At 31.4% G+C, this 26,966-nt stretch overlaps 5 protein-coding genes across 8 annotated transcripts in view; 1 reads left to right on the plus strand and 4 right to left on the minus strand.

Moving 5' to 3' along the window:
• Positions 1-2,547, plus strand: part of LOC108482794 (uncharacterized) — a 40,938-nt gene extending 38,391 nt beyond the window's left edge. The window contains exons 59-64 of the mRNA XM_053025730.1: positions 101-259; positions 377-658; positions 725-940; positions 1,030-1,082; positions 1,807-1,915; positions 2,034-2,547. Coding sequence (XP_052881690.1) covers positions 101-259; positions 377-658; positions 725-940; positions 1,030-1,082; positions 1,807-1,915; positions 2,034-2,381 — 1,167 coding nt within the window. The 3' untranslated portion in view covers positions 2,382-2,547. The remainder of the gene's footprint in view (positions 1-100; positions 260-376; positions 659-724; positions 941-1,029; positions 1,083-1,806; positions 1,916-2,033) is intronic.
• Positions 2,548-3,189: 642 nt separating this feature from the next.
• On the minus strand, positions 3,190-5,260 carry LOC108480236 (uncharacterized). Its single transcript, XM_017783148.2, has one exon. It carries the CDS (start codon positions 5,161-5,163, stop codon positions 3,265-3,267), a length of 1,899 nt encoding a protein of 632 aa, XP_017638637.1. The 5' UTR covers positions 5,164-5,260; the 3' UTR covers positions 3,190-3,264.
• A 3,060-nt stretch (positions 5,261-8,320) lies between these two features.
• Positions 8,321-13,585, minus strand: LOC108482658 (novel plant SNARE 11-like). Its single transcript, XM_017785783.2, has 10 exons — positions 13,115-13,585; positions 12,882-12,974; positions 12,551-12,644; positions 12,394-12,431; positions 11,612-11,703; positions 10,385-10,464; positions 9,613-9,669; positions 9,377-9,469; positions 9,206-9,280; positions 8,321-8,410 (listed from the first exon to the last, which is right to left on the minus strand). The coding sequence occupies exons 1-10, from the start codon at positions 13,189-13,191 to the stop codon at positions 8,321-8,323; spliced, it is 789 nt and encodes a 262-aa protein (XP_017641272.1). The 5' UTR covers positions 13,192-13,585.
• Positions 13,586-14,975: 1,390 nt separating this feature from the next.
• Positions 14,976-18,387, minus strand: LOC108480221 (casein kinase II subunit beta-1-like). The gene is made up of 5 exons (XM_017783133.2): positions 17,764-18,387; positions 16,550-16,768; positions 16,251-16,360; positions 15,979-16,144; positions 14,976-15,450 (listed from the first exon to the last, which is right to left on the minus strand). The coding sequence occupies exons 1-5, from the start codon at positions 17,993-17,995 to the stop codon at positions 15,320-15,322; spliced, it is 858 nt and encodes a 285-aa protein (XP_017638622.1). The 5' UTR covers positions 17,996-18,387; the 3' UTR covers positions 14,976-15,319.
• A 4,758-nt stretch (positions 18,388-23,145) lies between these two features.
• Positions 23,146-26,757, minus strand: LOC108480306 (calcineurin B-like protein 1). 4 transcript variants are annotated; one of them, XM_017783256.2, is made up of 9 exons: positions 26,477-26,757; positions 25,812-26,036; positions 25,540-25,622; positions 24,814-24,873; positions 24,568-24,676; positions 24,427-24,479; positions 24,235-24,315; positions 23,574-23,686; positions 23,146-23,483 (listed from the first exon to the last, which is right to left on the minus strand). In XM_017783256.2, the coding sequence occupies exons 2-9, from the start codon at positions 25,888-25,890 to the stop codon at positions 23,420-23,422; spliced, it is 642 nt and encodes a 213-aa protein (XP_017638745.1). In that variant the 5' UTR covers positions 25,891-26,036; positions 26,477-26,757; the 3' UTR covers positions 23,146-23,419. The 4 variants fall into 4 exon arrangements, with proteins under 4 accessions (XP_017638745.1, XP_052881704.1, XP_052881702.1 ...); XM_053025744.1 differs by having other exon boundaries at positions 26,481-26,733; XM_053025742.1 differs by lacking the exon at positions 26,477-26,757 and adding an exon at positions 26,263-26,369.
• Positions 26,758-26,966: the final 209 nt, after the last annotated feature.

Below are 26,966 nucleotides of genomic sequence, written 5' to 3' on the forward strand. Positions count from 1 at the left end.
CATGAATCTGTTCACACATTGAAAGAAATAGAAATATGTATTCTTTATCTATCTGTTTGGAAAATATTTGTGAATTTGATTGTTTGTCCTTTGTTTCCAGATGGTACTCTATCTGGCACAAGCAAGTCAACATTTTGGCTGTACAGAAATATTCAAAGTGCCCTCAAAATTTGCTTGGTCTGATCATTACGAAGAGCATTTTCTACTAACAAACCACAAAATAGTTTTGGTGACCGATAAGCGAGTTATGCTCTTGCAGGTGACTCAAGGGAATCCTTTTTTTGCTCAAGGACTTTAGGGGAATTGAGCTATGACACTGCATATATAAATAAATTTTGGCTGATTTTCTGATGCATTCTTTCTCCATTGTCCACAGTGTTCATCGCTCGACAAAATGGACAAAAAACCTTGCAAGATCATGTGGGATGTTCCATGGAAAGAGCTCCTGGCACTGGAGTTGGCAAACCAAGGCAATCAATTGCCTTCTCACTTGCTCCTACATCTTAAGAATTTTAAGAGATCAGAATCTTTTGTTAGAGTCATAAAGTGCAATGTTGAAGAGGTTGAGGGAATAGAACCACAAGCTGTTAAGATATGTTCAGTAGCGCGTAAGATGTGGAGAATGTATCAAGCTGACGTAAACAGCATTATGTTAAAGGTTCGTACTTTCCATACATCTTTATCCTTTTACATAAACAATACTTATAAGATTCTCCACGTGCAGGTTCCTTCAAGCCAGAGGTACGTATATTTTTCCGGGAGTGAGAATGATAGGAAATCAGTACATGCCCTCAAGAAATCCATCATCAAGTCAAGAGAGCTCTCTTCATCAAGTTCTGCACTTGAAGAAACTAAATTTGTTAGACACAGTGTAAACTTTATGAAGATCTGGAGCAGCGAGAGAGAATTGAAAGGTCGATGTTCGTTATGCAGAAAAAAGGTGCTTTATGATTTACCATACTATACTTGTTGCAGTCAAGATAATTTAATGGCACATTCTCAACATAAAAAGTTTATTTTGTCTATCAGGCATCAGATGATGGTGGATTGTGTAGCATTTGGAGGCCCACTTGTCCAGACGGGTAACTATTAAATTCTTCGTAGCACTTTTTTGTCTTATATAGATTAGAGTTTGTATTTACTCAAAAGTCTTATTTCTGAATCTGATTGCTGTAGCTTCCTGTGTTTACATGAAATATGTAGCCTTTACGTTCAGAATGTTCTGCTGGTGCTAATCACTTGTGACCCGAAATTACGGAAGTGTTGTAAACCTTGAAAAATACTTATTTTATGATAAATGGTAGCACCTATTACATTTAGTGGTAAAAGTACCATGGAGGTCCCTGTATAGGAGTAAGATTACGTTTTGTCCCTCTACTGAAAAAGGGAAAATTATTCTTTATACATTAGATCAAAGACCAAATTGGCCCTTTCTGTTAAAAAAATTATCCATTTGTACTGTTAAAAACTGGCATGGTTGATGGAATAACCAAACATTGACACTTGGCGTGTCATGTGTACCTCAAGTTGACCGACATGGACTAGTTTTTAACAGCAGAAATGGATGTAATTTTTAATAGGATCAGTTTGCTCTTTGATCTAAAGTACAAAAACTAGTTTTTCCATATTTTGAGTAAAGGGGGAAAAATGCAATCAGATTCCTAGTACAGGCCTCCATGATACTTTTACTGACTTTAGTCATTTCTTGATGTACATTGCTATCTAGTGAACCATGTTAGTACTTGTTGCTTCTTTTCCCCCCTATTTGTTTTTAAATATCAAGCAGAATAATTTTATTTCCTTCAGGTATGTCTCTGTCGGTGACATAGCTCGTGTTGGGAACCATCCTCCTAATGTTGCAGCTGTTTATCAAAGCATCGACAAGCTATTTGCACTTCCCGTGGGTTATGACTTGGTAGGAATATCGGATTCGATCTTTCAAATAGCCATCTTGAGGACTTTTAGGAGCTACTTAATGACATCCTGTTTTAGTTGCATGAATTCAAATCGTCATATTTGAGAGTTTTTTGCAGGTGTGGAGGAATTGTATGGATGACTACACAACTCCAGTGTCTATTTGGTATCCAAGAGCTCCCGAAGGATTCATCAGTCTCGGTTGTGTTGCTGTACCAGGTTTTGAGGAGCCAGAACCCGATTTAGTACAATGTGTGGCCGAAGTAATATTGGAGGAAACTACATTTGAAGAGCAAAAAATATGGTCTGCACCAGAATCATATCCATGGGGTTGTCATGTTTACCAAGTCAAAAGTGAAGCTCTTCATTTTGTTGCTTTAAGGGAAAGTAAAGAATACAAGGATTGGAAACCCAGGAAAATTCCTGATCATTTCCAGCCTCAGCAATCATTAGAAGAAGCTCACTGAATCTTTTTTTTTTTCTTGTGCCATTTTTTTAGATTGAATGTGAGATGTATGTATGTATGTACAAATTGGTTTGACCTTTAAGTATTGTTAATACCAAAAATCAAAGATGTAAATGAATCCCAATAAGCATTTTTTTGATAAAGTAAAGAAGTATATTTCAACAGAAGTTTGACTGTTTTTTTAGTTTACTAATTAGCAGTCAAGATAAATTTGAATAGTTGGTACACTGGCAGGTTGGATTTAAGACGAGTTTAAGAATAATATTAACATGTAAAATTTTGTCCATTTATATATGACTAAGTTTAGGTTATAGTGCTATATATCACTATATATTATTTTTATATATAATGAATTATATAATATTACTTTATAATATAATATATCATGAATTTAAAATGATTTGAGCTATTATCTATATTTTAAACGAATTTAATCTTTTGACAATTCATTTTGAGTTTAATATTTTAATCCTAAACTTACAAAATTCAAGGGCCATAATAACATTTTAAACTTTTTAATTTTATAAAAAATTATTTTAGTCATCCATTTAATAGATGTGAATTGTTATATAAATAACACATCATATTTTTAAATTTAAAAATTAATTAAATACTAACCATATTTATATCACATCAATAAAGATAAAAATTAAATATGGGGCTAAAATGACGTTTTCTATTAAGTTGGGAGCCAAATAAGTCATTTTACCAAACTTTTGAGCGAGTACTCCTTCATGATTAAGTCCAGTGTAGATATTGTATTATCTCTAACAACAAAATGAATAATATACATAGATCCGAAAACAAAATGAGAAATGAAATAGCAAAACTTTTATTCCTTTTTAACAAAAATTTGAAATAGACAAAGAAACATCATCCTTCTATCAATCAAGTACAACCAATTTCTGATACTCTTCACCAGAAATAGCAGCTTCCATAACAGCAACAGGGTTTATATCACCATCTTCATCCAAAAACATCTTTAATAAATTCTTCGAAAATCCACTAACCAAAGCAACCCCTTTTTGAGTTGCAGGCAATGGTGTAGCCCTTGAATGTCTCAAATTCCAAAACACAATTTGTGGGATCACATCTCCATACCCTTTCTCTGTAAATTTCTTTACAATAACATCATAATCAGTCTCCCATGGTGACATTGAAGCTTGATCAAATTCCATATCACTAAACACAAACAACCTTTTAATCATTTGTTCTGGTTTTAAATTCCCATCAACAGCAACTTTCAATATAAGATCAAATACTTTTTGAAAATCAGTGTTGCCACCCCATTCCATATCTCTCACAAACTGTGTTTTTTCCTTCAAGTTTCCACCTTCTACTAATTTAAGTTTAGGGCTTTCACTAAAAGTTATAAGCTTTCCTTTCCATGGTTTTTCACTTAAATCCGATACCAATACGCCTAATGCGACTGAAACTTCCATTGGTGTCCCGTGCATACTACCGGAAACATCGGAAACCGCCATACAATTACGAAGTTTACCTCTTTGTAATAAGTCATTCACCATCCGCTGCCATTGAAGCTCTGCTACTTGCTCAACTTGTTCGTCGTCGGCTTTGTTTAATTCAGCGATTATTTCGTGTGGGAGTAATGCACCGGATGCGATAGTCGACTTACCGGCTTTTACGTCTTCTAAATACTTCGAAAACCGATCTTTATCGTGTTTTAAAAACTTCTCCTTGTAAAACTTCATTGCTATAGAAGCTACTCTGTTGTAAGGGATTGAATCCCATTTATTTGCACCAATGTATACTTCTGGTAATTCTAAAACTTTACGCAGTGGCACTAACACATCTTTCCTAAGCCGATCACGAACACGGTAAGCATAATGTTCTTCATCGATTCCTTCATATTCAGGATAATTTTCTCGAGAAAATATTTTCTTGGAAATGCTTTCACATAACAATGTTGATTTATCAAATGAAGAATCAATTGAAGGACACCATTTTGCAGCAAGACCAATCTTTCTAGTTTCATTAGATTTCAAAAACTCCATATCTGATTTAAGACAAGCAGCAAAAAGATCAGAGACACGTTCATAAAGGAACCTGAAATCTGGGTCTCTTGAATATCGCCCGATCACCTTTTTAGCCATTGAAATCTTCTTTTCCTTTCTTAAATCCCTTGCTTTTGCTTTCTCCAAATTCGGGTTTGTAGCTCCTTTGGGTTTTGATTTTTCCACTTTTTGCTTCTTTGAATAACAACGGCTTCCCTCTCTGAATATCCCCATCTTTCTCATCAACCAATCTTGTTTTTGAACCTGTCTAACCGTAGATCCTTCAAGCAAACGATACAGAATTTCGGGTAAATCCTTGAAATACCCAAAATTAACAAAGGAATCCAAATTACAAGCAAGGGTTTTAGGATGATGATCGTGTAACCAAAACGCCGCCGTATAAAACCCTTCCTTGTCGGATTTCCCTGTACCACGAACACCACGTAAGTTACAAATTAGCTTCAGAGTCATCAATGGATCAAAATTCCAAGCTCGACCCAACATTTCTCTAATGGAATCGGGTGGGGAATTAGGTACCACATGGAAAAAAAAGTCAAGGCAAGGATTGCCGGTGGCTAAATAAGTGGCTGAATTATTTTCGGTGAATCCCATCGAAGGTGTGTTTTTGGCTTTATTGAAATTAGCCAACATTAGATCCATGAATGGATCGCTTGGAACTTTAGTGGTGGTGGTGGCGACAGTGGTTTCAGGCTTTGGAGGAGTGGGGTGGCGGAGCTCCGGTGGGCCGAGAAGAGACGGTGGCGACATTGTTGATGAGGGCTAAAGAAGAAGGGATTTTGTTTCGAATGTAGAGCGACGTGCTTGAATATGGTTTATTTATAACGGACGCCTTACCTTGGTCCCCAAGAATATGATTATTTTTCTATTTTTACCCTTTTATCTAATAGGAAATTTCTCTTCTTTGAAATTTTATTTTTGTATTATCTTAATAATTAAGCAATAAATTAATTTATTGTCAGGGAAAAAAAATTATTTTTGGAATAATTACATGTACGTTACATAATTTCAAAAGGCTTTATTTTTTTTCATAAATTGGCCCTTTAAAGGATTTGTTTGCAAACTACAAAAATAATCACTAAATTTTGGTGAAATTTCTTTCTTTTGTCACAGAACTATAAAAAGTTACATTTTAGTCATTAAAGTTATCGTTTATAACGTTTTGGTCATTCATCCGTTGATGGTCGTTACAATCTTAACCGAAAAGTGAAGTGGCATTTTACTTCAAGGATATATATCCAATTTGATCCTTGAACTATATTTAAAACATTCAATTTGGTACTTTTACAACATTTTAACAATAATCCCAAAAAATTATTAAAAATTATAAAGAAATGAAAAATCTTTAAAAATATCAGAAAATTCATTATTTATTTTTGAAATTATAAAATATTTCTTTAAAATTATAATTATGTAAAAAAATAAAAATGATAAAGTTGAAAGTTAAAAATCATAGTGTCTTAGATTCAAATATCTCACTACGTAGATTTTAATGACTTTATATAAATAAAATGACTAAAGACCTCTCATATTAAGATAACTTATTTGGTAGAAATAATAATTTTAGTTATTTTCTAATTAAATTAGTGCTCAATCGACCAAAGGACACAGATTTAATTAAGTATTTAAATATAGTATAAATAAGTACATTATAATAACTATATTATTATTTAAACTTTTTAACTCAACTGACGCCATGAGTCAAATTAACTCAATTGAAAATGACTAAAAATAATTATTTTTACGAAGTAACAAATATTAATATAAGGTATTGTTGAAAGTTTCAATTTAACTATTTCAATTAAAACTTTTTGATTTTTATATACTTTTTCATAAGTATATTGTTTCCGTAACTTTTTTACGTTGTTATAATCTAGTATATAATAAATTTATTATATTAAAATTACTATTATAATATTTTTGTACTAATTACATTTTAGTTAATATATTATTTGGTACTTAAGTTTGGCTTTAATATTTAATTTTGAACCTTAGTTTTTTTCAATTTGGTACTTAAATTTAATTATAATGTTTAATTTGATACTTGAGTTTTTTTTTTTGTTGCAATCAATTATTTAACTTTGGCTTAATGTCCAATTTGATACTTAAGCTTTTTATTTTGTCTCAATTAAGTACCTATGTTTTTTTACTATGGTACACATGTCAAATATTCATTAAGTCACCTGATACCATTTTATCTGGGTACTAAATTGAACATTAAAGCTAAATTCAAGTACCAAATTGAGATAAAAAAAATATTAGTACTAAATTAAACATTAAAAGTAAATTCAAGTTTGAAATGATATATTGACATTTAAAATTTTAAGGGATTTCGATTTTGTCGTCCATTATCTAAGGTGAATCCCATTTGATAATAGATGATTATCACCTATCTTCCTTGATTTTTTGCCGAGGATTTGGGGCATTGAAAGTGACTATCATAAAACGCATCGTTTTACCATGTTGAAACTTTAAAGTTTACTTTTCTCTGAAGAACTTTCTTGGTAGAAACTTTCCTTTCCTTTTGCATTTTCTCATCAAACTTTAGACCTTTTATAGAGAACTCAAATATATGAAAATATTTCTTTCAATCAATTTTTAGGAGGCCAGCACATTACTAATACGTTATTTCAACTTCCAATAAACTAGTGACACGTGGGTTTTTATTTGTTAAAAGTTATGTAATTTTGAATATACACTATAGATAAATTGTAATTTTTTAAGTGAAATTCTTCCAAACTGCTATACATGATTGTAAGACTCAACCATGCCAACTTTAGTTTCAAGGAAAGTCACTTTATTACCATCCTTGGGAAACAATTATTACATATCTTCATTTTATTTGAAGAATCTCGTTAAGTCAACCACTTTGATCAGAGAAATTTATCTATTGAAAATATTTTATCAAAAAAGTGTATTTGTCATTGCATGGTTATTGGTACCAATGCTTTGTATACATATTCTGTACGTGGATCTTATCCTATCATATCAATATCCACTTAAGATAATTTATAAAGACAAAATTCACTATAATTTCCAAATGCATATGTTAAAGGCTCACCAACAACTCAACAAGTCACTCAATAAGGTACGTGACTTCATGGGATCCACATGAAAAACTTATAAATTCCCTTCATAAGCATAGCTCAATCCCTTTTTTTACGATTAACCTTATGACTTCGCACATCCATCATGTGAATCATCTCCAACCTCTCAAACCGCTTCTTTGTACGAACAAATTTCATTTAGCATTTTGATGATCTTTTATCTAAGTCATTTCATTTTAAAAATATTTAATTATGGTTTTAGTACCTCTACCATGCAAAATATGGTTGATAGGATTTTCATGCGACTTTAACTATATAATCAGATACCAATAAAATAAAATTCACATTATTACTTTAAAAACATCAACTAATTATGGTATCAATTTAAACCTACTAATGATAACACCAATTTATTCAAATTAAAATAATAACAAAGTTCAGAATAGGGACTGAAATCATAATTAGACCTCTGCTAGGTGACTTGATACTAATGCTTCTATACTTAAGAATAGCATCAAAATAGAACTAAAGAACATAACAATGCATAGAGCAAAAGAAAATATAGGAGGTTTTAAATTACACAAAGGCAAATGAACTAACAAGCAGCAGCCATTCCTCTCGTCCATCAGGTCAAATTTCTTAGCTCTAAGAAGCGAAATGGTTCGACGAAACTCACCATGCTATTTGCTAATGCTATTCAACGTATAATAAATACTGCCGGTTCACACCAAACGCAACCACATGTATCAGTTCTTCAACAGGGGCATCAGCCATGGATAATGGCCGGTCAATTCGTTGTTTCAGTTCGGCTGCGAATAATCCTGATAGCATATCATCAGGTACTTTTGTTCATAACTCTTTCAATGAGGAGTCCAAAGTAATCGACGGTTCATTGCAGGCGGTGCTAGTCCTGGAATATCCCGGATTTCCTTGTTGTTTGGATTCACAAACTGAGAAACAGAACACCAATAATCGATCACAAAGTATATAAACCATGTCGAAGTTCAGTGGTTCAATGGGGAAGGGGCGTGTACTTTTAGTTTTATAATTTAATCGAATTAGTTTGGTTAACAAGACCGTCACCTTATCTAATTCAGTCCGTCGATTAAAGGTTTTTTTTTAATTATGATTATTGATTAATTCAATTAGAAATAAAATAATTAACCGAAATTATTAATAATATATTACATAGCCCAATACATTATATAAGCCCAAAATATAAAAATTAACGAATTTATATATGTATATTCTTTTAATGAGCTTAAAAAGTGCTAAAATTTCATCATACTTATGCGTTTGAAAACTATGCATATAGAACATAAATATAAATTGTGACACCAAATTAGTCATATACACAATTGTTGAGGTTTATAAATTATGAATAATATAATTAAAATGTAAATATTATTTTAAAATAAAATTTTGATTTAGTTGTAAAGTTAATATTTTATTGATGTAAACAACACAGGTTTAAATCTAACCACTTACAAAATTAAAAAATTTTCATGGACTTAAATAATAGTATAGATTATAAAAACTAAAATTATTTAAAAATATAAAACTAAAAATAAACAAAAAATAAAAATAAAAAAAACTAGTAAAAATTTCGGTTAACTTAGATTAACCATTCCAACTAACTAAAATTATTTCGATTGGTTAATAATTTTTAAAAATTTTGATTTGATATTTTAAATTTTCGATTAACTAAATCGATTATTTTAATTTGAGGTGGAGAAATAGAGTACCTTGACAATTATGATGGCTATGACACCGGTCACAATGAGAAATAATAGTGCCATAATGCACTTATCAGTAGCAACCTGCATACAAAAAGTAAATACATTAGAAAATGCATTTTAATGGTAGAGACAGCTTAAATGAATGAAAAAAAGGAAGTGAATGTTTGAGAGATTGACCTGCCTACCAATTTCTTTGACTAATTTAGATGCTTTTTGGATCGAAAAATGGATAGAATCGAGATCATTAACTATCCTGCTCATTTCTTCAGTCTAAAAAATATGAAAGAGGTAATATATATTAGTAATCACTGTGGTAATACCAAAGAGTAAAACAATAAATTCAACCTGAGACCAAAAATGCCCATGAACTTTTTTTTGATGATTCTTAATGCTTTGAATTGAAGTTAATTTACCTGAGCCTTGAGAGTTGCACCAGTCTCTGTTCCAACATCAACAGTTTCTTGAACAACCTATCTTATAAACCGGGTCAAACAAAAATATAAGACTGAAAATGAATCAAACTTAAATGAATTAATTTATATTTATGTTTGTTTGTTTATTTTAATATTATTCGTATTCGTTTATTTAGAATAATGTGTTCATATTCTTTTATTTAAGTTAAATGAATATGTTTATAAACATTAATAAATGAACATATAACTTATTTTTAGATATGAAATAATAAAATATAGATATTGATAATTATGTTATAAATAAAAAATTTACACAAACAATAATAATATTATTAATTATATAATAACTGAACAATGAATGAACTTTAAATAAACTTCAAATGATTTATTAAATGAGTTTTAAATAAATTTCTTTGTGAACATAAATGTACTGAACAAGCTTTGTTCATGTTAGATTCGTTTAATAAATGAATTGTAAAATTTTGTTCAAATATGTTTATTCAACTTGATAAACAAACAAATACCTAAAGGTTGATGAACTAAAATTAAATTTTCTATTCATTTCATGTTGGATTCGTTTAATAAATGAATCTTAAAATATTATTAAAATTTGTTTATTCAACTTGTTAAATGAACAAACATCTAAATGTTGATGAAGAATTATTAGAATTTTCTATCCATGTACAACTCTAATCCAAAGACAACCAATTATTTTGAAGTAGATGAAGTATATGTTAACAAAATCTTATGCACGGAAAGTACTGATACTAACCTTCTTAGCCCTGTTAATGGCTTGATCAGTCTCATCCATCATTTGGTATCCTTTATCCATTAGCTGCTGGTTTGTCATATCTGCAAAACATACAGGCCCTGTCTCATTAACAGTTTAAAATTGAAGTACTTACACATTATTTCCAGTCAACATTTCATCATCATCCCAAAAATCAATATCAAAGGGGTGAGAACGAATATGGAGAGTGCATCAACAGTAAAACAAAGATTATAAAACATGTTTTAGCAGTTAGATAAACTCTGATCAACACTCTTATAGTTATAAATATAGCATAGTGTACACTTCCATTAAGTAACATAAAAAGTACAATTATAAACAGGTTGACCGTTTTCTTTAAGGTGCAAAAAAATGTTGAACCAAATGATCAGAGTTTTTTTTATCAACCTTTTCATCCCTTGTGATATTGAGTGTGTTAGACAACTCATATTCTAGCTATAGCATAAAATTAGGTAAAAAAAACCTCTCCAGTCCCTCTCAATTTTGATATTGAGCAAATTGGCCCCTCTCAAAAAAATCAAAGCAATTTAATCCCTGTTAATTTCAAAAGTTAGCAATTAAGGACAATTAGTCTCAAGGTTAATGTTTTCCGTCAATTGTAAATAATTTTGATTGGTATAATAACAAATTTAGCTTTCAAAGTTTAAACATTCTATCAATGTGGTCCCAATTTAACAAATTTAGCTTGCAATATTTGTGTAAATGTGTAAATGTTGAGGCTAAATTTGTTGAATTTTTTAGAAGCAATACCAAATTGAAAAAACATGTAACATTAAGCACTAAATTTGTTGTTATACCAATCAAAATTATGTACAATTGACAAAAGACATTAACACCATGATTAATTGTCCTTAGTTGTTTACTTTCAAAATTGATAGGGATTAAATTGCTCTGATTTTTAGAGAGACCAATTTGCTCAATTTCAAAATTGAGAGGGACTGGAGATGTTTTTTACCCTCAAAATTACTACAAACAATTACTGAGAATTGTTATGTCTACGCTTCAAAAGAAAAAGCAAAAGAGACTATTTTGTGCAAGTGAGTTCTGCATCTTCATAGATTGTTGACACCACAAGCAAACACTGATTAGGAAAGAACTACATCTACCTATATTACTATTTGAACAGAAAATTTCAACTTGTGCTTCGAAATAAAAAAAATACAAAAAATCAGCTGAAATAATAATATTAAAAGAAGCTGATAGACTTACTGGAAGCTAGCATGTCATTATCTTCACTAAAGCCTTCATTAGGCCCATCAAAGAGATCAACTCGTTTATTACTCTCAAGGTTGCCTTGATATCTGTAACACAAGAACAACAACATCAAATAAAGTCAAGTAATATATCAAATACCAACAAAGTTATTATTTCATAATAAATGTCTTTTCTTTACAAATTACAGATTTTCAATCAATAAAATTTAGTTCAATGGCGCCTGATCATAAGGTTTGATCAGTAAAAGTATCATGGGCCCTTTTATTAGTAGTCGAATTGCATTTTGTTTTCTCTATTAAAAAAAATAGGCTAATTAGTCCCTATACATGTAAACTGATCTTTCTGTTAAAAATTTCATTAATTTCTATTGTTAAAAAATAGTCTTTGTATGCTAAAATGAGGTACACGTGGCATACCACGTGTAACTATTTGGTTATTTTATCAGTAATGCCACTTTTTAACCTGTAGAAATTGATGAATTTTTTAACAGAAAGCACCAATTTGGGCTTAAATCTAACATACAATAACTAATTTGTCCCTTTTTATGTAAAGGGGTAAAATGCAATCTGATTCCTAGTGCAGAGACCTCCATAGTATTTTTACCAAGACTGATCAAAGGAAATGGTTAAAGGAAAACGAACAGAGAATAGGAGATGGGATGAGGGGTTCTTAACTCTGAAAAATAGATAGCTCTGTCCATAATATTATAAATTATATAACTAGTTAGAACATGAACATGCATGAATTAATCTTGTCGATACGGATTACAGACTTACCGTTTCTTAAGGGCAACATATGAATTCAACTCCTTGACCTGCATAAAAACCCCGTAAGTTTGAGAAAACTTAGAACACAAGATACTCAGCCAATAAACCGTAGGATTTAAATATAAGAACAACAAAAATAAATAGAACTTAAAAAGTTATAAAGCACCATTGATTGCTTCTTTTCGCTCAGCATTCTATGGGTGTTTGCATTAGTTCTTCTCTCCATTGCCTTTACTTCTCTATCAAACTCTTTGATTAGCCTGAAAGAATAAGTAGATCACCACAGCAGAATATATTTAAAGGTAATGCGAATACTTACTCTTGCGGAAACAATTTAATGACATACAACGCTGGTTTTAAGTTAGATTTTTGTTCTTTATAAAGTGAATAACCAAAGCATTATAATTCCAGCAGCTTATTTAAACAAAAGTACATTATACTTTCAAAGAATCAAAAGTAATAGATAATACTCAAAAGAAGTATGGATCTGAAATTACCTCTTACACTCTCGCATCTTGCCGGTAAGCTCTTCCAATTGCCTGCTCTGTCGATTAACATCCTTAATCTTATCCAGTTTCTGGAACCCATTCCTGTTAAACAATGTAGAAACCAGAAATGCAAGTTTATAAACATTCAATCGTAAATGATGATAAAATTTACATTGAACAATCTGATTAGAACCTACATTGTCATTACATAACTAAAAGAAGATCAGAAATTAAATTCTTACGATAATGCTCGAAAAATATCGGCGATTTGTCCGTCGATCTCCGCTAGCTCTTCGCTAACCGCGGATAATGAATCCATCTCTCAACCTTTTGTCTCTCAACTTCAATTCAGTCTAAATAAATGAGTACAAATTTAAATAATTTTTTAGCTGACGATTTCAAAAACACACGATCGCGCCAAACCAGAAACAGGAAATAAATTAAAATTTCTAAAGCAGATCTGTTCATTTCAGCGCCAATGGAATCGTAAATTCTACTAACAAAACTTCATTTAGTGGCGAAGCTTCAATTCACCGATCGAAAAGCAAACAACATTGATCTTGAGCGTCTAAAGTTTTCAAAAGAATTTAAAGATCATTTTGGATTTTTTTTTTTTTGAAATTACGTTATGTTTTTTTTTTTCTTTTAAATTTAGGATTTAGTTGGTCGTTTTGGAGGGGAGAGGGGTTTTAGGGTGGGAAGGTATAAAACCTCCCGGTAATTTGGGACGTTTAAAACGGAAATAAGGAACACTGAAGTGGGGGCCCACCATGAATGCGCGCAATTGTTGTTTATTTAAACGGTCATAGCGTATGACCCGATAATATTGTCCGTTGGATAGTCATGTTTCTGGAACTGGTGGACAGATCGGATTATCAATTTTTAATTCCGTCGATTTGTCTACTTTAGTTAATTTTATCAATTTACGGGTCAATTGATTTTATATTTTTTATTATATTAATACTATAGTTATGGTTTGATTAGCTGATACGGTCCAATTTAAACATGTTCTAAAATGATAAAATTACATTTTTACTATTATAAAAATATACAACTTAATTTTATCTCTAATTTTTTTCCTTCATCCTTGATGGTTGAATAGAGAGATATAATTTAACTTTCTTTAAAAGAATAATAAACTACAAAAATAATTACTCAAATTTTAACATGTTACTATTTTGATTACTATTTCTTTTGATTTAATCACTCCCGTTAGATCACTTGCAAATTACAACTTATAATCACTCTACCATAAAAATACATCTAATCATTAAACAAAATACCTACCATAAAAATATATTTAATCATTAAACAAAATACTAACGTGCTTATCTTTTTATTGATAAATTTAGCATTCAACATTTTACACACCTTATCAATTTAGTCATCAACTTAATCAAGATTCTAAATTTTTCAATAAACTTAACTCTTAACATATAAAATATTTACATATTTTATCAATTTAATCATAATCTTAAAAATTAAAAAATTATAATCAAAATAACAACGCATTAAAACAAATGATACATTTGAATCCGTTAGGTGTATTTTGAAAAATACGATCGGATAATATTGTCCGTTGGATAAAAGTATGAATTATGATTTTGTTTTTTTTTAAAGATTAATGGTACATGTTCTAATTGAATCTTTAAACTTCACAAATTTAAAATTTAATCCCTATATTTTTATTTCCAAAAATTAATCTCTTTACTTTGAAATTTTCAAAATTATTAATACTGTTAATTCTTTTTGTTAAATTTTTAATGTAACATTTTGAAATAAAAAATACCCACCAACTTAAAAATTAATGTTATAATAAACCTAAATTTGACAGTGTTAACAGTTAAAATTAAATTTTGAAATCTTCGAAATCTAAAAAATAAAGAGACTCAAATTGGGACTAAATTCTAAATTCTCATAACATATTTTAATCTAAAATGTGAAACAAGTAGAGGAAATGTACAGGGAAATCCCCTCATAGTTATCCATTGAACTTCAATTTTCAAATGAAACAAGTAGATGAACTAAATTACTGTAAAATAAAAGTAGAGGAAATGTATTTAAAAAAATCCGAAAACTAATGGAAATAAAAGCAGAACTAAATTTCAAAAATCTGAAATGTACAGGGACTAAAATATATTTGAACATGATAAAAAAATGCAACGGTGAGCTGAACCAAAAGGAAAATTGATAGTTACTCTACCAAGAAAGAATTCTGATGAAGAAATTGAAAATTTAACAATTGAAATATATAGTAATTCGTTTAAAAAAAAAAACATCAAATAAAAAGGACCTAAAAACATGATATGATTACCTGAAAGACTGCAGAACTATACCTGATCTCATTCAAAAGCATTGCTTCCAAAATAGATGATTAGGGCAAATGGCAATACAACTGATGAAGAACTATTTTTGCCCCAAAAGAGAGCTTTAATTCCGACATTATATCACGGTTTGTGGATCTTGAACCCGAATACTCTTGGTACGTAGCTTTGAGTTGCCTTTTGTGGCTTCAGATGTTGGTATGTCATCAAGAACAGGTTTGGAAATGTTGTCCCGAAATAGGCACCGTCAGTGTCTAGTTAGAATTAAGGTAACTAAAATGCAGGAACTATAAGGAATGTTGAAAACTATAGATGGATAAACGATTCGTAACAATTCGTGGTTGGAAGTAAGTGGTAGTTGAATTTTCCCTAAGCATTTGGACTAAGTTCAAATCCTAAAGTCATTACAATTAGAAGGGCTTTACCTAAATACCACTCAACCCGAACAAAATTGTTCTCAAGCTGTAAAACGGATTAGAAAAGTTGTGATAAACAATAGTTGGATAACATGGCATGCTTGTTATTTGTCCCCCCTTGACTTCTTCCTCAAGCATTTGGACTGAGTTCAAATCCTAGAGTCATTACTATTAAAATGGCTTTGCCTGAATACCAACCAGAACGAAAAGAAATATTCTCAGATTGTAAAAAAGGATGAGAATATGAGAACATATGTGATTATACAAAAACAATAGATTGATAACATGGCCTGCATATTATTTGTTTTCCCCCACAAAATGCATGCAACAAGTAATAGCAAATAAGTTCAATGGCTAAAAGGATACTGCCTTGGTACTTGGAGCGAGGGTAGAAGATATCTTCGCATCGAGGGCAGTATATTTTTACGGTGCTTGATCGAGGAATATCTGATTGACCGACTGGAAGACATGGTTGTCCGCAGCAGTAAACTCTAGGGCATCTTCCAAAATCGTAGTTCTTATACTTGTCCAGCTGAAAAAGTTAAAAAACATATATATATACATTGTTGTAATCAGTTGCTCAAATTACACACACATGTATAAATGTATGAAATCATAGTTCACAGCGAGTATCTCACCATAGCGGCAATCCCTTTGCCTGTCAAAATGTATCGAGAATGAATCAGACCATAAAGCATCTCTGCCGCAGATTCAACTAATTCATTTTGCTCCTCCGTAAACATATCTCCTACCAATTTCAGTTTAACGTGAATTTTCTCATTGCAAGAAACTAAAAGATAGAAACTAGCCATGTTGCTAAATGACATAAATAATGAGTTCGCCATCATCAAGATTCAAAAGCAAGTATTAGAAGGAAGGGACAGATTTTCACACATCCGGAGAACTTGATATGAGAAGAAACAAACCATAAGCTTACCGTGAGAAGATTCAACATCCAAAATCAAATCAAGAGCATAATCATAGTAAGGAACTTGGCTACTTAGCCCACAAAGGTTAAAATCATCTTGTATGTAGTCATCATCAACTTCGCAAAAGAATTCATTTCCACGTAGATTGCAAAACCATGAGATCCAAGATGTGTCATCCCCGTCGGAACCACTAACATCCGACTCTTCACTGTCAGTTTCAGATTCATCTGCAGTAAATGAAATCCAAATTCGTATCAGCATATGTCACTAAAGCATCACCACCACACACCAAAAGGTAACAACCGTCACTTTGAAAACATGGTTCATAGACGAGTAATCATTGGACGAACAATAGTGAATTTAAATCGTACAAAGATGAATATATAGAGGTTTACAAAACATATATGCCTTTTGACTTCATTTGATACTGAAAAATGTGGGAAAATACAAAAGGCTAAGACAAACTTAGTTTCGAAGCTGACAGATTGTTCGAGGCCGTAAACCTAGACATTGAGCAAAACTTATTCATACAAATACAAGGTTTGGCCAATCATGTTGCTCAAACTCTTCATTTTTCATGTGTCCAACAAACAGATGTAAGGATATGAACTCCAAGATCCTTCAAATACATGGAAAAACTTAAAAAAATTAACCATACCCGTGTCAGATACAGTTATGTATCCGACACTCACACCCGAGTCCCAGTAACGTAGTTGGCCAATACCCTTATAAACTACCCCCAAACCCCTCCACACACAAACACATCTCCCCAAAAGCCAGACCGGTGTTAACTGAAGACTCGAGTACAAGTCATTTGCCACTCTACTTATGCTTCAATCGGTTATTTTTCCCTCAATTACAGATAGGGAAAGAACACCTAGTTGAAAGTTAATTGCTATTGTGAGCAATGTAAACATAAATCTTTAAGCTTTCTTATCTATTTTTCTCACTCTTTTCTCAAATGCAAGCATCAAAACATAAGCATTATAATTTGTTAACAAAATTCATATTAATAACAATAAAATTTCATAATTTCATCAATATCCAGTTTCAATTACGTAAATTCAAAATTTACTAAAGCTAGACATAAAATCAAATAATGATAACAAAAAAAAAACCCCTAAATTTCTCGTAAGTTCTTCAAAACAATCCAAAATTTTTATAAACTAAAAATCCTAAAATCATCAAAACATGGATATGTGGTTATGTTTATAGTTTATACCACCGGAGGCGTTCGCTTTAGGTAGAGAAGCAGAACAAGAGTCACGGTAATGATCAGGTGGATGCTTCCCCATTTGAAGGGACTGCGATGACTTATCCTTTCCGTTGATTGCTCTCGATGTTGACGGCGACGATCGTTCCAGTTGCTTATCAAGCGCTTCGTTGATCCGTTTCCGATCCACCGAACCTACCTCCCCTTTGGAACCACATGCTGCTCTCTCTCCTCGGTACATATCTTTTCTTCTCTTATTTTTCCGTTGAAATGAACCGCTCCCGTTATCGCCGATTCATAGCGTGGAATGACGATAATGACCCTATCTCCCCTAAATCTAGGGTTTTCTCTCCTTTTTTTTTTCCTTTCTTTTTGTTTCTGCTTTAATTTTAATGGAGCTATTTGCTTTAAGTTAACCCATTATTATTTATTTATATTTATTTATTTTATATTTGGATTTTATTGGAACAGTTGATTTTTTTGCTGGATTTTTATGGAGGAAGAAACAGAGGAGATAGAGAGAGAAAGGAGGGGAATTCTTAGAGAGAGTATAGAGGGTTAAACTCGGTAGAGAATTCTTAGGTTCCGGCGATTTGGCCGATAAATCGGCGGGTTATAGCTTTGGTTTTGTATTTAAGGGGCGGGGGGCATTTATTGTGTATGATTCATCCTACATTCTTTATATTACTGATCTACACGTGGCGCTTGATCAGCAACTCGCATGTTACTGATTTTTTTCCGGCAATTAGGTTAACTTTGATATTTGAACTTAAGAATTAGATTTATTTTGATCACTTAATTTAGAAAAAATAAAAATATGATGATGTTTCATTCTGAGATAGTGCCACATTATTACTTAAAAATAAAAATTTAGATAAATTTATAGGTGAGTATGACATTTAATGTTTTAATAATTAAGCAATAGTTAAACATGTCAGACAATCGGTTCTTAATTTAACTAGTTCAATCAGTTTGACCGTCGAACTAACAATAATTAAATAATTAATTAAAAATCATAATAAAAAAATTTTAAACTAATTCAACCTATTCAATTTTTTATTTTTGTCTCAATTTTCTATTTTTATCAATTTTAAGCAGCTTATGAGTTAATCAATTCAATCCCTTTATTATGACCATTATATCTATTAGTTCTCGGTTTGTCCGATTCGGTTTTGCTTTAGTAGCACTGGTCAGATCATTAAATCTTGATAAAATCTAAGTTCAGGGACAAAAATGAATTTAGTTGTCAAGTTCAATGACCAAATTAGATAAAAAAAAAAGTATAAGTAAGGGGTGATTCTTTTGAGAGAAGTATTTGAAGTGTCTTTCTCCGAACATTTGGCCTAACATCCAATAGTGATTGGTATTGTCCTTGGGTCATGCTATGTATAGTTCACAAAGGGGAAGCGTATCGAGGTAATAGATTATTCGTGGGCACACAAACACCCACCAAAGAGAAGTGAGTGCTTTCGCTCTTCGTTAAGTCTCGACGAAAACAAAAGACAAAATCTCAATATGACCCGAGGACGATATTAATCATTATTAGAGTTTGACCAAAAGCTTCTCTCGAAGAATTCAACCCTACAATAATCCTTAATGCTTTACTTTCATATTTTGATTCTTGTTTCTTGAAATCAATGATTCTCCCAAGACGCAAACAAAGGTTTGAGTAACTCACTTTCGTGTGTTGGTTTAGTATCTTTCAAAAAATGCAAGAAGGATTGGCGTTGGCATTATTTAGTTAAATTGTCTCATAGAGAACATGTTCATTCAATTTGAAGTGTCAAATCCAAAGCTAAGATTTATCATTTTGTGTTCCCACCTTTTTAGAAGCCAATGTTTGAATCCATTGACCCACAAGCAATAATGTCCACTAAAGAGTTTCAAGTTCTCCCATGTGAGCTAAGCTAGTCTTGAAGATAAACTTTGTCTTGTGTATTCATAGAAAAAACACCACATGATGCAAAAGCCTTTTGTTCACCTTGCAATTTGAGCATTCTATTTTGGCTACTTCAATAGATGCTTCTAATGCTTCAAAATCATAACATTTCATGTTGAGGTACTTTTGTTTTTTTTATTTAATTTATACTTATTCATGGGTCAGGTCATCACTTGAAAAATAGAAGAGTTTGGACAAAAATACGATGCCTGAAAAATGAGTTTAAGTAAAATAATTACATAAGTTAAATAATAATTATATATATATTTATATATTTATACTTATATTAAATTACTAACCCAATAACAATTAAGTCCATTACTCAAAACTTTAAAAAAATTTTACTAAATAATCCAACCCAAAATATAAAATTTTAAAATTATATTTAATACAATAAAACATGTATTATATTTATAATAGTGTTTTTTATATAAATACTTTTAATGTATTTTAATGTATTAGAAAACTTTTATTTAATACTTTTTAGTGTATTATATTTTTAAAATTTTATTTTTAAATAAAATTAATCTAAAAAATTAAATATGGACAAGTTCAAATTTACTTTTTTAAATTAGTTTGGGCTTGGATAAAAAATAAACTAATTTTACAGCTCAAGTCGAACTTAAACTTAAAAAATTAATCTAAATACTTTATCTAGCTTAGTTCATAAGCACCTCTAGTAAAGTTGGGTCGTGCTTGTTGGTCTCTTGCGATACGTGGACTTCTGTATCAAGTTTTTTAAACCATAGGCCTGGGTCTCTGTGCTTGTATTGTCATACTAGAGTTATTCCTTTCTTTAGTATAGATGCGTTCTTTTATTAACTACATGCAGTCCAGTTCAGAACTCCGCAAGGGCTATCATTCTCCTTCAATATTTGCCACTGTTCAAACTTGAAGCTCAAGGACCTGAGGAGGAGGAGGAGGAGCTTGTGCTGGGATATTATGGTTATGCTGCGCAATGGCTTGAATTGTTATAGCAAACAATCGAAGAAAGCCTATAAATTGATGGAATAGTTTATTGTGCCAAGGAACTGTGACTACGATGAATAAATAGGTAACCAAGAAGAGTGAAGAGGGAAGAAAGATTGAGGCAAGGAGAGAAATGAAAAAGGCAATGGAAAACCCTGGAGCTGTCAAGCTGATAGGATGGGGAGTGAGAGGGATTTCAACAGAGAAGTAGAGGAAGATTCCCATTAACATAATGGCAACAAACAAGGCAAAGAAGACAAGTATAGAGGTGGAAACTGGTAGGGAATCAGAAAGTAAATCAAATGCAGAGTCGTTTTCGGATGCTACCAATAGAAACCGGATTACATTCACCAATGGAGGGATTGCATACCTCAAATCAATCAGGATCTGCATTTTTTTTTTTCTTTTTCTTTGTGGCTTTTAAGGAATTCTGGGAATTGAGCAGGGGGCTAGGGACACTTATATACAACAGTGAAAGTCAAAAGGAGGAAGAACTGGTATGGAACACTGGAATGGAAAATGTATAGCTAAAGTTAAAGAAATAGAAAATAATGTTCATAAACCGAACAACGCTGCATTGTTTCAATCGCTGAATCCTTTTTTTCTGCATTGAACTCAATTTAGTGTTACCCACCCATCAGTGCATGTATCCGATTCTTGTTTTATATATTGAAAAATTAATTAAATTAGGAATTTGTGTAACAAAATATAAATTAAGAGGTATAAATTACTATCTATAGGTAAATGAAAAAATATGAGGACTAATTGTATAATTTAACTTAAAATTTTTGTTTGAAATGGTGATTTAACATGCCATGTCATTTTACCATTACACCGTTAACGAAAATTAACGGCTCAATAACTAAAATGTTAAAACATGTTAACGTAAGTGACTAAAACGTAACATTTCAAACATAAATGACTAAAATTTAATCCGAAGGAAACAAAATGAGTATTTTAATAGTTTACCTTATATATAATAGTAGCCATTATAATATAATTTCTTATAATTCTTAAATAGTTTTCTATAATAATTCATTATATTAGTGAATTACATTCAAGTTATTTACACGATAGAGTACTAAGAAATTTAAACTTTCAATAATCTTATCTTATAAAGTTACTCTGATAAAAAAACAACTTACTAGAGTATCTACATTTTCACCAAACTTCATATAGAGGAGCTTTGAAAATTCTAAATACTAAGCAAGATGGGTCAAAGTGACCCCAAATCATAAGAGCGACTTAGTCCATTAGTTCACACCTTGGTCACAAGTTTTTGTGCTCGGCCTACGACATTTTCCCCCAACTGTTCTAGCAACATTTCCATTGCTTTCTTAAAATAATATCAATCCATCTCATCTCGGAACTGCCACAATACCTCGGCTAATTCCCAACTGATCTTGCTATTGGATAGTTCCCTCAGCTTATAATTTTTCTGTTGAATAATTTGATTTGTCTCTCCACGCTATACATCTCAATACCTCATTACAACTTGTCCCGATTGAGATCCCCTGATTCTCACGAAAAGACTTGAGCACACTTACGTTGAACACTAGGTGGACTTTTAAGTATTGTTTACAACTCTGGTTTGCAGACTACCTTACCTATTAGCTGTTAGTTGTGTGTAACCTACAACAAACAAATGTGATAAGTCACACTATAACACTCTCAAGTGCCTTCCTTTTAACATATCTACTCTATTCGATTGTCCATTTTGCATATAACACTTCTTTGCCCACCAAGGTTAATGCACAATTCAAAAAGTTCATTGCTAGACATTGGCAGAAACCTTTGGACTTGGAGATGAATGGTTTTGAGTGATTGGCTAAAAGGTTAATTTATTTAGTCAAATCTATTTTAACAACAGAACATACAAAGTCAAACACGACCATAACTATTTCAGTTCGCGTAGCTGAGTTTGGGAGTCAATGAGCGAGAATCGTGGGACATGTCTAACTTTGTATTAACTTGTCGGTGATAGGATAATATATTAAAAACGTAAATTGTATTTAAGTACTTCAATATTTTTATTTGTTAAAGTTTTATGTTATAACTAAAAATAAAATTGCTCTTAGAGATTAAATTGTCAACAGAAGTTCAGTATCATTTTCTTTCTTAAATTTAGAACAGTTTTAATTACACAATTATTTTATAACTTCAAAATTTTTTTTATTTTTATTTTAGATTTATATTTAATACACAAAAACAATGCATCAATCTAGTGTTTCCAAAATCGGATTTATGATTGAATAAAAAAAATCCAATTCAATCTATCCGTATATGTTCGTTGTCACTATTCTTCTCCGATGGAGTTCAAACATTATTAAAAACCATATAAAGACAAGTACGTAATTGAACGATCATATACTAGTTTAAGGGCGTTTTTTTTCTTTAATATATTTGCTATTTAGTCCTTTCTTAGAATTACAAGCAGTATTAGTTAGTATTCTAGCAATCCACCCCCAAATAAACACAAAATCTAATTCTGAAACTGACACTGCATTACCACAGATCAATATGATTAAAAATGGAGAAAACCTTAAACTAAGAAAAAAGGTTAAATGAGAATGGCCTATACAATCAACTATTTTTTAAGCTACTACCCTTTACAAACATTATAAGCTTTAAGCCTTGTACCAAAAACTAGGCAATATCTTCACATAATGACAGCTCAATTTCAACAAATCATGCCACCAAAATAAAAAAAAAAGTGTGTTTCAAATTCAACCAAATGCATGAACCACCACATACAAATCAAGTGGCAACTTCATCTACTTCAGAATTGAAAACAAAGCTTGGGAATGTTGTTGTTATGTCCCTGCATAGTTGATGTTACACCATGGGTGAGTAAAGGTTTTTTTTTTTTTTTTTTCCAAGTAAAGGTGATTACGAGACTGGTAACGCGTACCTGAGGTATGGGAGGGTCATGATTTTCAACAAGGATGGATTACGAGAGACGAAGTTTTGCCATTCTGATATGTCTATCTTCCCATCCTGATTAATATCGGCTTCCAAGAATGTCTGTTCACAATTCCCAAGAAAGAGTTAAGAAACAATGCCTCAAATCAACAGTCACATGAAACCAGGTAATTTACAATCTTGGTGGCATTAACTGTCATAAAATCTTAATTTCATCAAACTACATCACTGAACTGAAGTCACTTACGAGCACTTCGTTAAGTAATTCTAATGGAAAAGTTTATTCCCATTACACATGACACTATGAAATCCCAAAATCGATTCTATTTAGAAAATAAGTCACGCACGCATGCCTTACGTAGTGAGCACAAGTAACCTAATTAGCTAATAGTAAAAGTTCAACAATATAATTTAATGAAATGGAATATTTATGGTTTACATGAAAGTGGTGTTAAGTTCAGTAACACAAAATGTAAATAATCCCATGAAACCATCTAACTGATGGTGTTCATATAAAGATATTGTCGATAGTGTAATAATTCCGGGCAATCAATAGGTTAGCCAACTACTAATTCAATAAGATTTGCCGGCACGATCAATTTTCTTCTCAATAGTTTCATAAACACTTATTTTACACAACAAGCTCTCACCTTATCAAGTATTGCCTCGATGGTTTCATCAGCTAACTTCATTTCAGATTCGCATAAAAGAGCAATCAGCATTTGCTTGACCTGTGCCAAAATCACATAAACCATGTTTGTATGAAAAATATAACTGAATGAAAAAGTAAATCCATGTAATAGCATCATATGTAAACAACCAACATATCAATCCCAACATACCTCATGACGCTCTATAAAACCAGTTCCATCCATGTCATAAAGTTTAAATGTAACTGCAATTTAAAACCATTAAGTTTAAAAAGAGAAGGAAGATTAAACAACTTGTGTAATTCGAGATAATTATATCAACTGTTTACTTACAATCTATTTTATCCTCTTGTGAGGCATTTGGATGGAAGACATTGAGTGCTCGAACAAAGTCACCAAAATCAATGATTCCCTTCTTCTTGGCGTCAAATAAATCGAAAATCTACATTGTATTAGAAGGATGGATGAATATAAAAGGAACATTCCCATCAAAGAAATTTTAGACAAAACAAGTGAAACTTCAACCTTTAAGTGATATTGAATTTCTTACATAACAATAAAAAGAAGAAACTACTTTACCCGATTTGCAAAAATGTTTTCCTTCTTCCTATTCTTAAACAGCGCTAATTGAAATTCTTCCTGTATATACAACAATAGATGAGCGTTAAATTGGACACACAAATGTTCCATTTTGACAGAGAAGGAATAATGAGAAAAAAATAAACAAATCCCCTCGTAGTTAGAAAGTGGGAGGGACGAGGACAAATAACGGAAATATAAACGAGATGCAACTCCAATTCTTTTCAAAATGGAGAGATCTTTAAATAGCAAAGTCAATGAGAAAATGCAAAACAACTCAAAATCACACAGGCTGCCATGATCCACACCACCTTGCAAGGCATTACCGATTAGGCCACATAGTTTTATCCACAAAAGGCACTTCATAAGTTAAAGTTATAGGTATTGTGAGCACTTATATCTCAAAACCAACTCTAGTACACGAGAAATATGAGATTCACGGTCCCTCTCTAGGACTATGAATCCTCCCCCACTCTAACAAGGACCAACATCCTCAATGGCACATTTCTAATAGCCAACTTTAATACCAAATGCCACGTCCGACAATAAGCTACAAAGTTTGTTTGCTTCGGCTCATTGGACCTAATGGTTTTATCCAAGACCAATTCAAGTACACAGCTCATATGAAAGTTGATAGGCACATGCATAAGATGTAATGATCCTTATAACCACATTAAAGAAAAAGTAAAAGATCCATGGTATTACAAAGGAATCATAGAACTGTACCTTGCTAATCAAACCATCATCAACCACAGAACTGCTGATGCTCTTGAATAGCTCAAAAAGTGCTTCAACCTCACTAACACTAACTGCATATACACAAGAACAAACCAAGTAATCAATTTTGCAGCATAAAAGCAACACAAGGTAAGCAAATTTCCCTTCATAATTGGAAGCAAAAGCAATGGAACATCATTGTTTCAACCCCCATAAGAACAATCAAACAATTGGGTGCATTCAATGAATTAAAGAAAAGTTCAAATAGTCAACAAACTTACAAGCAGTTTGTGAAGCAAGAGTAACAGGATCTTCATACCCAGGATGTTGCCTTGTTACTTTAGAATGAAAGCAACCCATTTACTGGGAAACCTTTTTCTTTTTTTTTTCTTTTTTAAGGAAAGAAAGAAAACTTAAACAAAAAAAAAAAAGAAGAAGAAGAAGTTCCTAGACTTAAAGCGCCTAGGCTTCACTATATTCTTCTGCCTGAAAAAACCATTTTAAACCTGCAAATTTCATTCACAACATTTATTAGAAATCAAAATAATTAGCTTTCAAAAAAAATACAGATCTCAGTCAAAAAATTTCATCGCAAAGAATAAAAAATAAAAAAGAAATATACAATTGAATCATAAATCTTATTCTTACATTGAAATCCAATTCGATAACTAATAAATTAATTTTCTTTTTAACCTAAGAACCAATCCAATTGATCAAAAGAGAAAACCTTACCCACTTTTTTTTAAAAAAGTAAATAAATTTCTGCGAAGTGTCCACCACACACATACATCATTAAAAACAATTCACCTTTTATTATTATTAAATCTCTGCAAAGTGTCCACCACGCATATATCATTTCAATCTTTGTAATTTTTCTTTAAAAAATTAACGAAAACAACTCAAAAATATATATTTTTTTAAAAAAAGCAAGAATTGAGAAACTTACCGACCGGAAATTTGGCCGGAAAATTTAAATCCGTCGCTTAAAATGAACGACAGAAAAAAAAGGGAAAAAAAAAAAAAAAGGCGGAGCTTTACAATCTCTTAACACTTTACAGGAGAAATGAACTAATTTGAAAGAGAATGTGAGAGGGGGGATTATATAGGAAAAGAAACAAATTATTGACGGCTTAATCCGACGGTCGAGATTTGATCACAAGAGCAAAAAAGCCTATTTTTATGCTTCTCTGTTTCTTTTTTGTTCTTTGTTCTTTTATATAATCAATGAATTTCAGTTTTTCTTTTTAGTTGGTCGAAAATAAAAGGATTCTGCTAGACATCCTTAAATTATTACTTAAATTTTATATTAGTTTAAATATTTAAAATTGTTTTAATTTAGTCCAAAAAATCAATCAGGTTCTTCTATTAACATAGACGGGGGATAAATGCCAAATCAAATATCAAATTATAAATAAATATATACTTGCTATATTTTA

This window comes from Gossypium arboreum, chromosome 1 (genome assembly GCF_025698485.1).
Source record: "Gossypium arboreum isolate Shixiya-1 chromosome 1, ASM2569848v2, whole genome shotgun sequence".
In the NCBI taxonomy this organism is placed as follows: Eukaryota; Viridiplantae; Streptophyta; class Magnoliopsida; order Malvales; family Malvaceae; genus Gossypium; species Gossypium arboreum.

Excerpts from the sequence above, each read along its gene's own strand:
- LOC108480236 (XM_017783148.2), bottom strand. The coding sequence starts at position 5,163 with ATGTCGCCACCGTCTCTTCTCGGCCCACCGGAGCTCCGCCACCCCACT.
- LOC108482658 (XM_017785783.2), bottom strand. The coding sequence starts at position 13,191 with ATGGATTCATTATCCGCGGTTAGCGAAGAGCTAGCGGAGATCGACGGA. Across the intron at positions 10,465-11,611 it reads TAATGACATGCTAGCTTCCA|ATATGACAAACCAGCAGCTA; the intron begins GTAAGTCTATCA and ends TATGTTTTGCAG. Across the intron at positions 9,670-10,384 it reads CCATTAACAGGGCTAAGAAG|GTTGTTCAAGAAACTGTTGA; the intron begins GTTAGTATCAGT and ends TTTATAAGATAG.
- LOC108480221 (XM_017783133.2), bottom strand. The coding sequence starts at position 17,995 with ATGTACCGAGGAGAGAGAGCAGCATGTGGTTCCAAAGGGGAGGTAGGT. Across the intron at positions 16,145-16,250 it reads GCAAAGGGATTGCCGCTATG|CTGGACAAGTATAAGAACTA; the intron begins GTGAGATACTCG and ends TAACTTTTTCAG. Across the intron at positions 15,451-15,978 it reads TCGCTCCAAGTACCAAGGCA|ACACTGACGGTGCCTATTTC; the intron begins GTATCCTTTTAG and ends AATTCTAACTAG.
- LOC108480306 (XM_017783256.2), bottom strand. The coding sequence starts at position 25,890 with ATGGGTTGCTTTCATTCTAAAGTAACAAGGCAACATCCTGGGTATGAA. Across the intron at positions 24,874-25,539 it reads ATGATGGTTTGATTAGCAAG|GAAGAATTTCAATTAGCGCT; the intron begins GTACAGTTCTAT and ends TTGTATATACAG. Across the intron at positions 24,480-24,567 it reads ACAAGAGGATAAAATAGATT|TTACATTTAAACTTTATGAC; the intron begins GTAAGTAAACAG and ends TTTAAATTGCAG.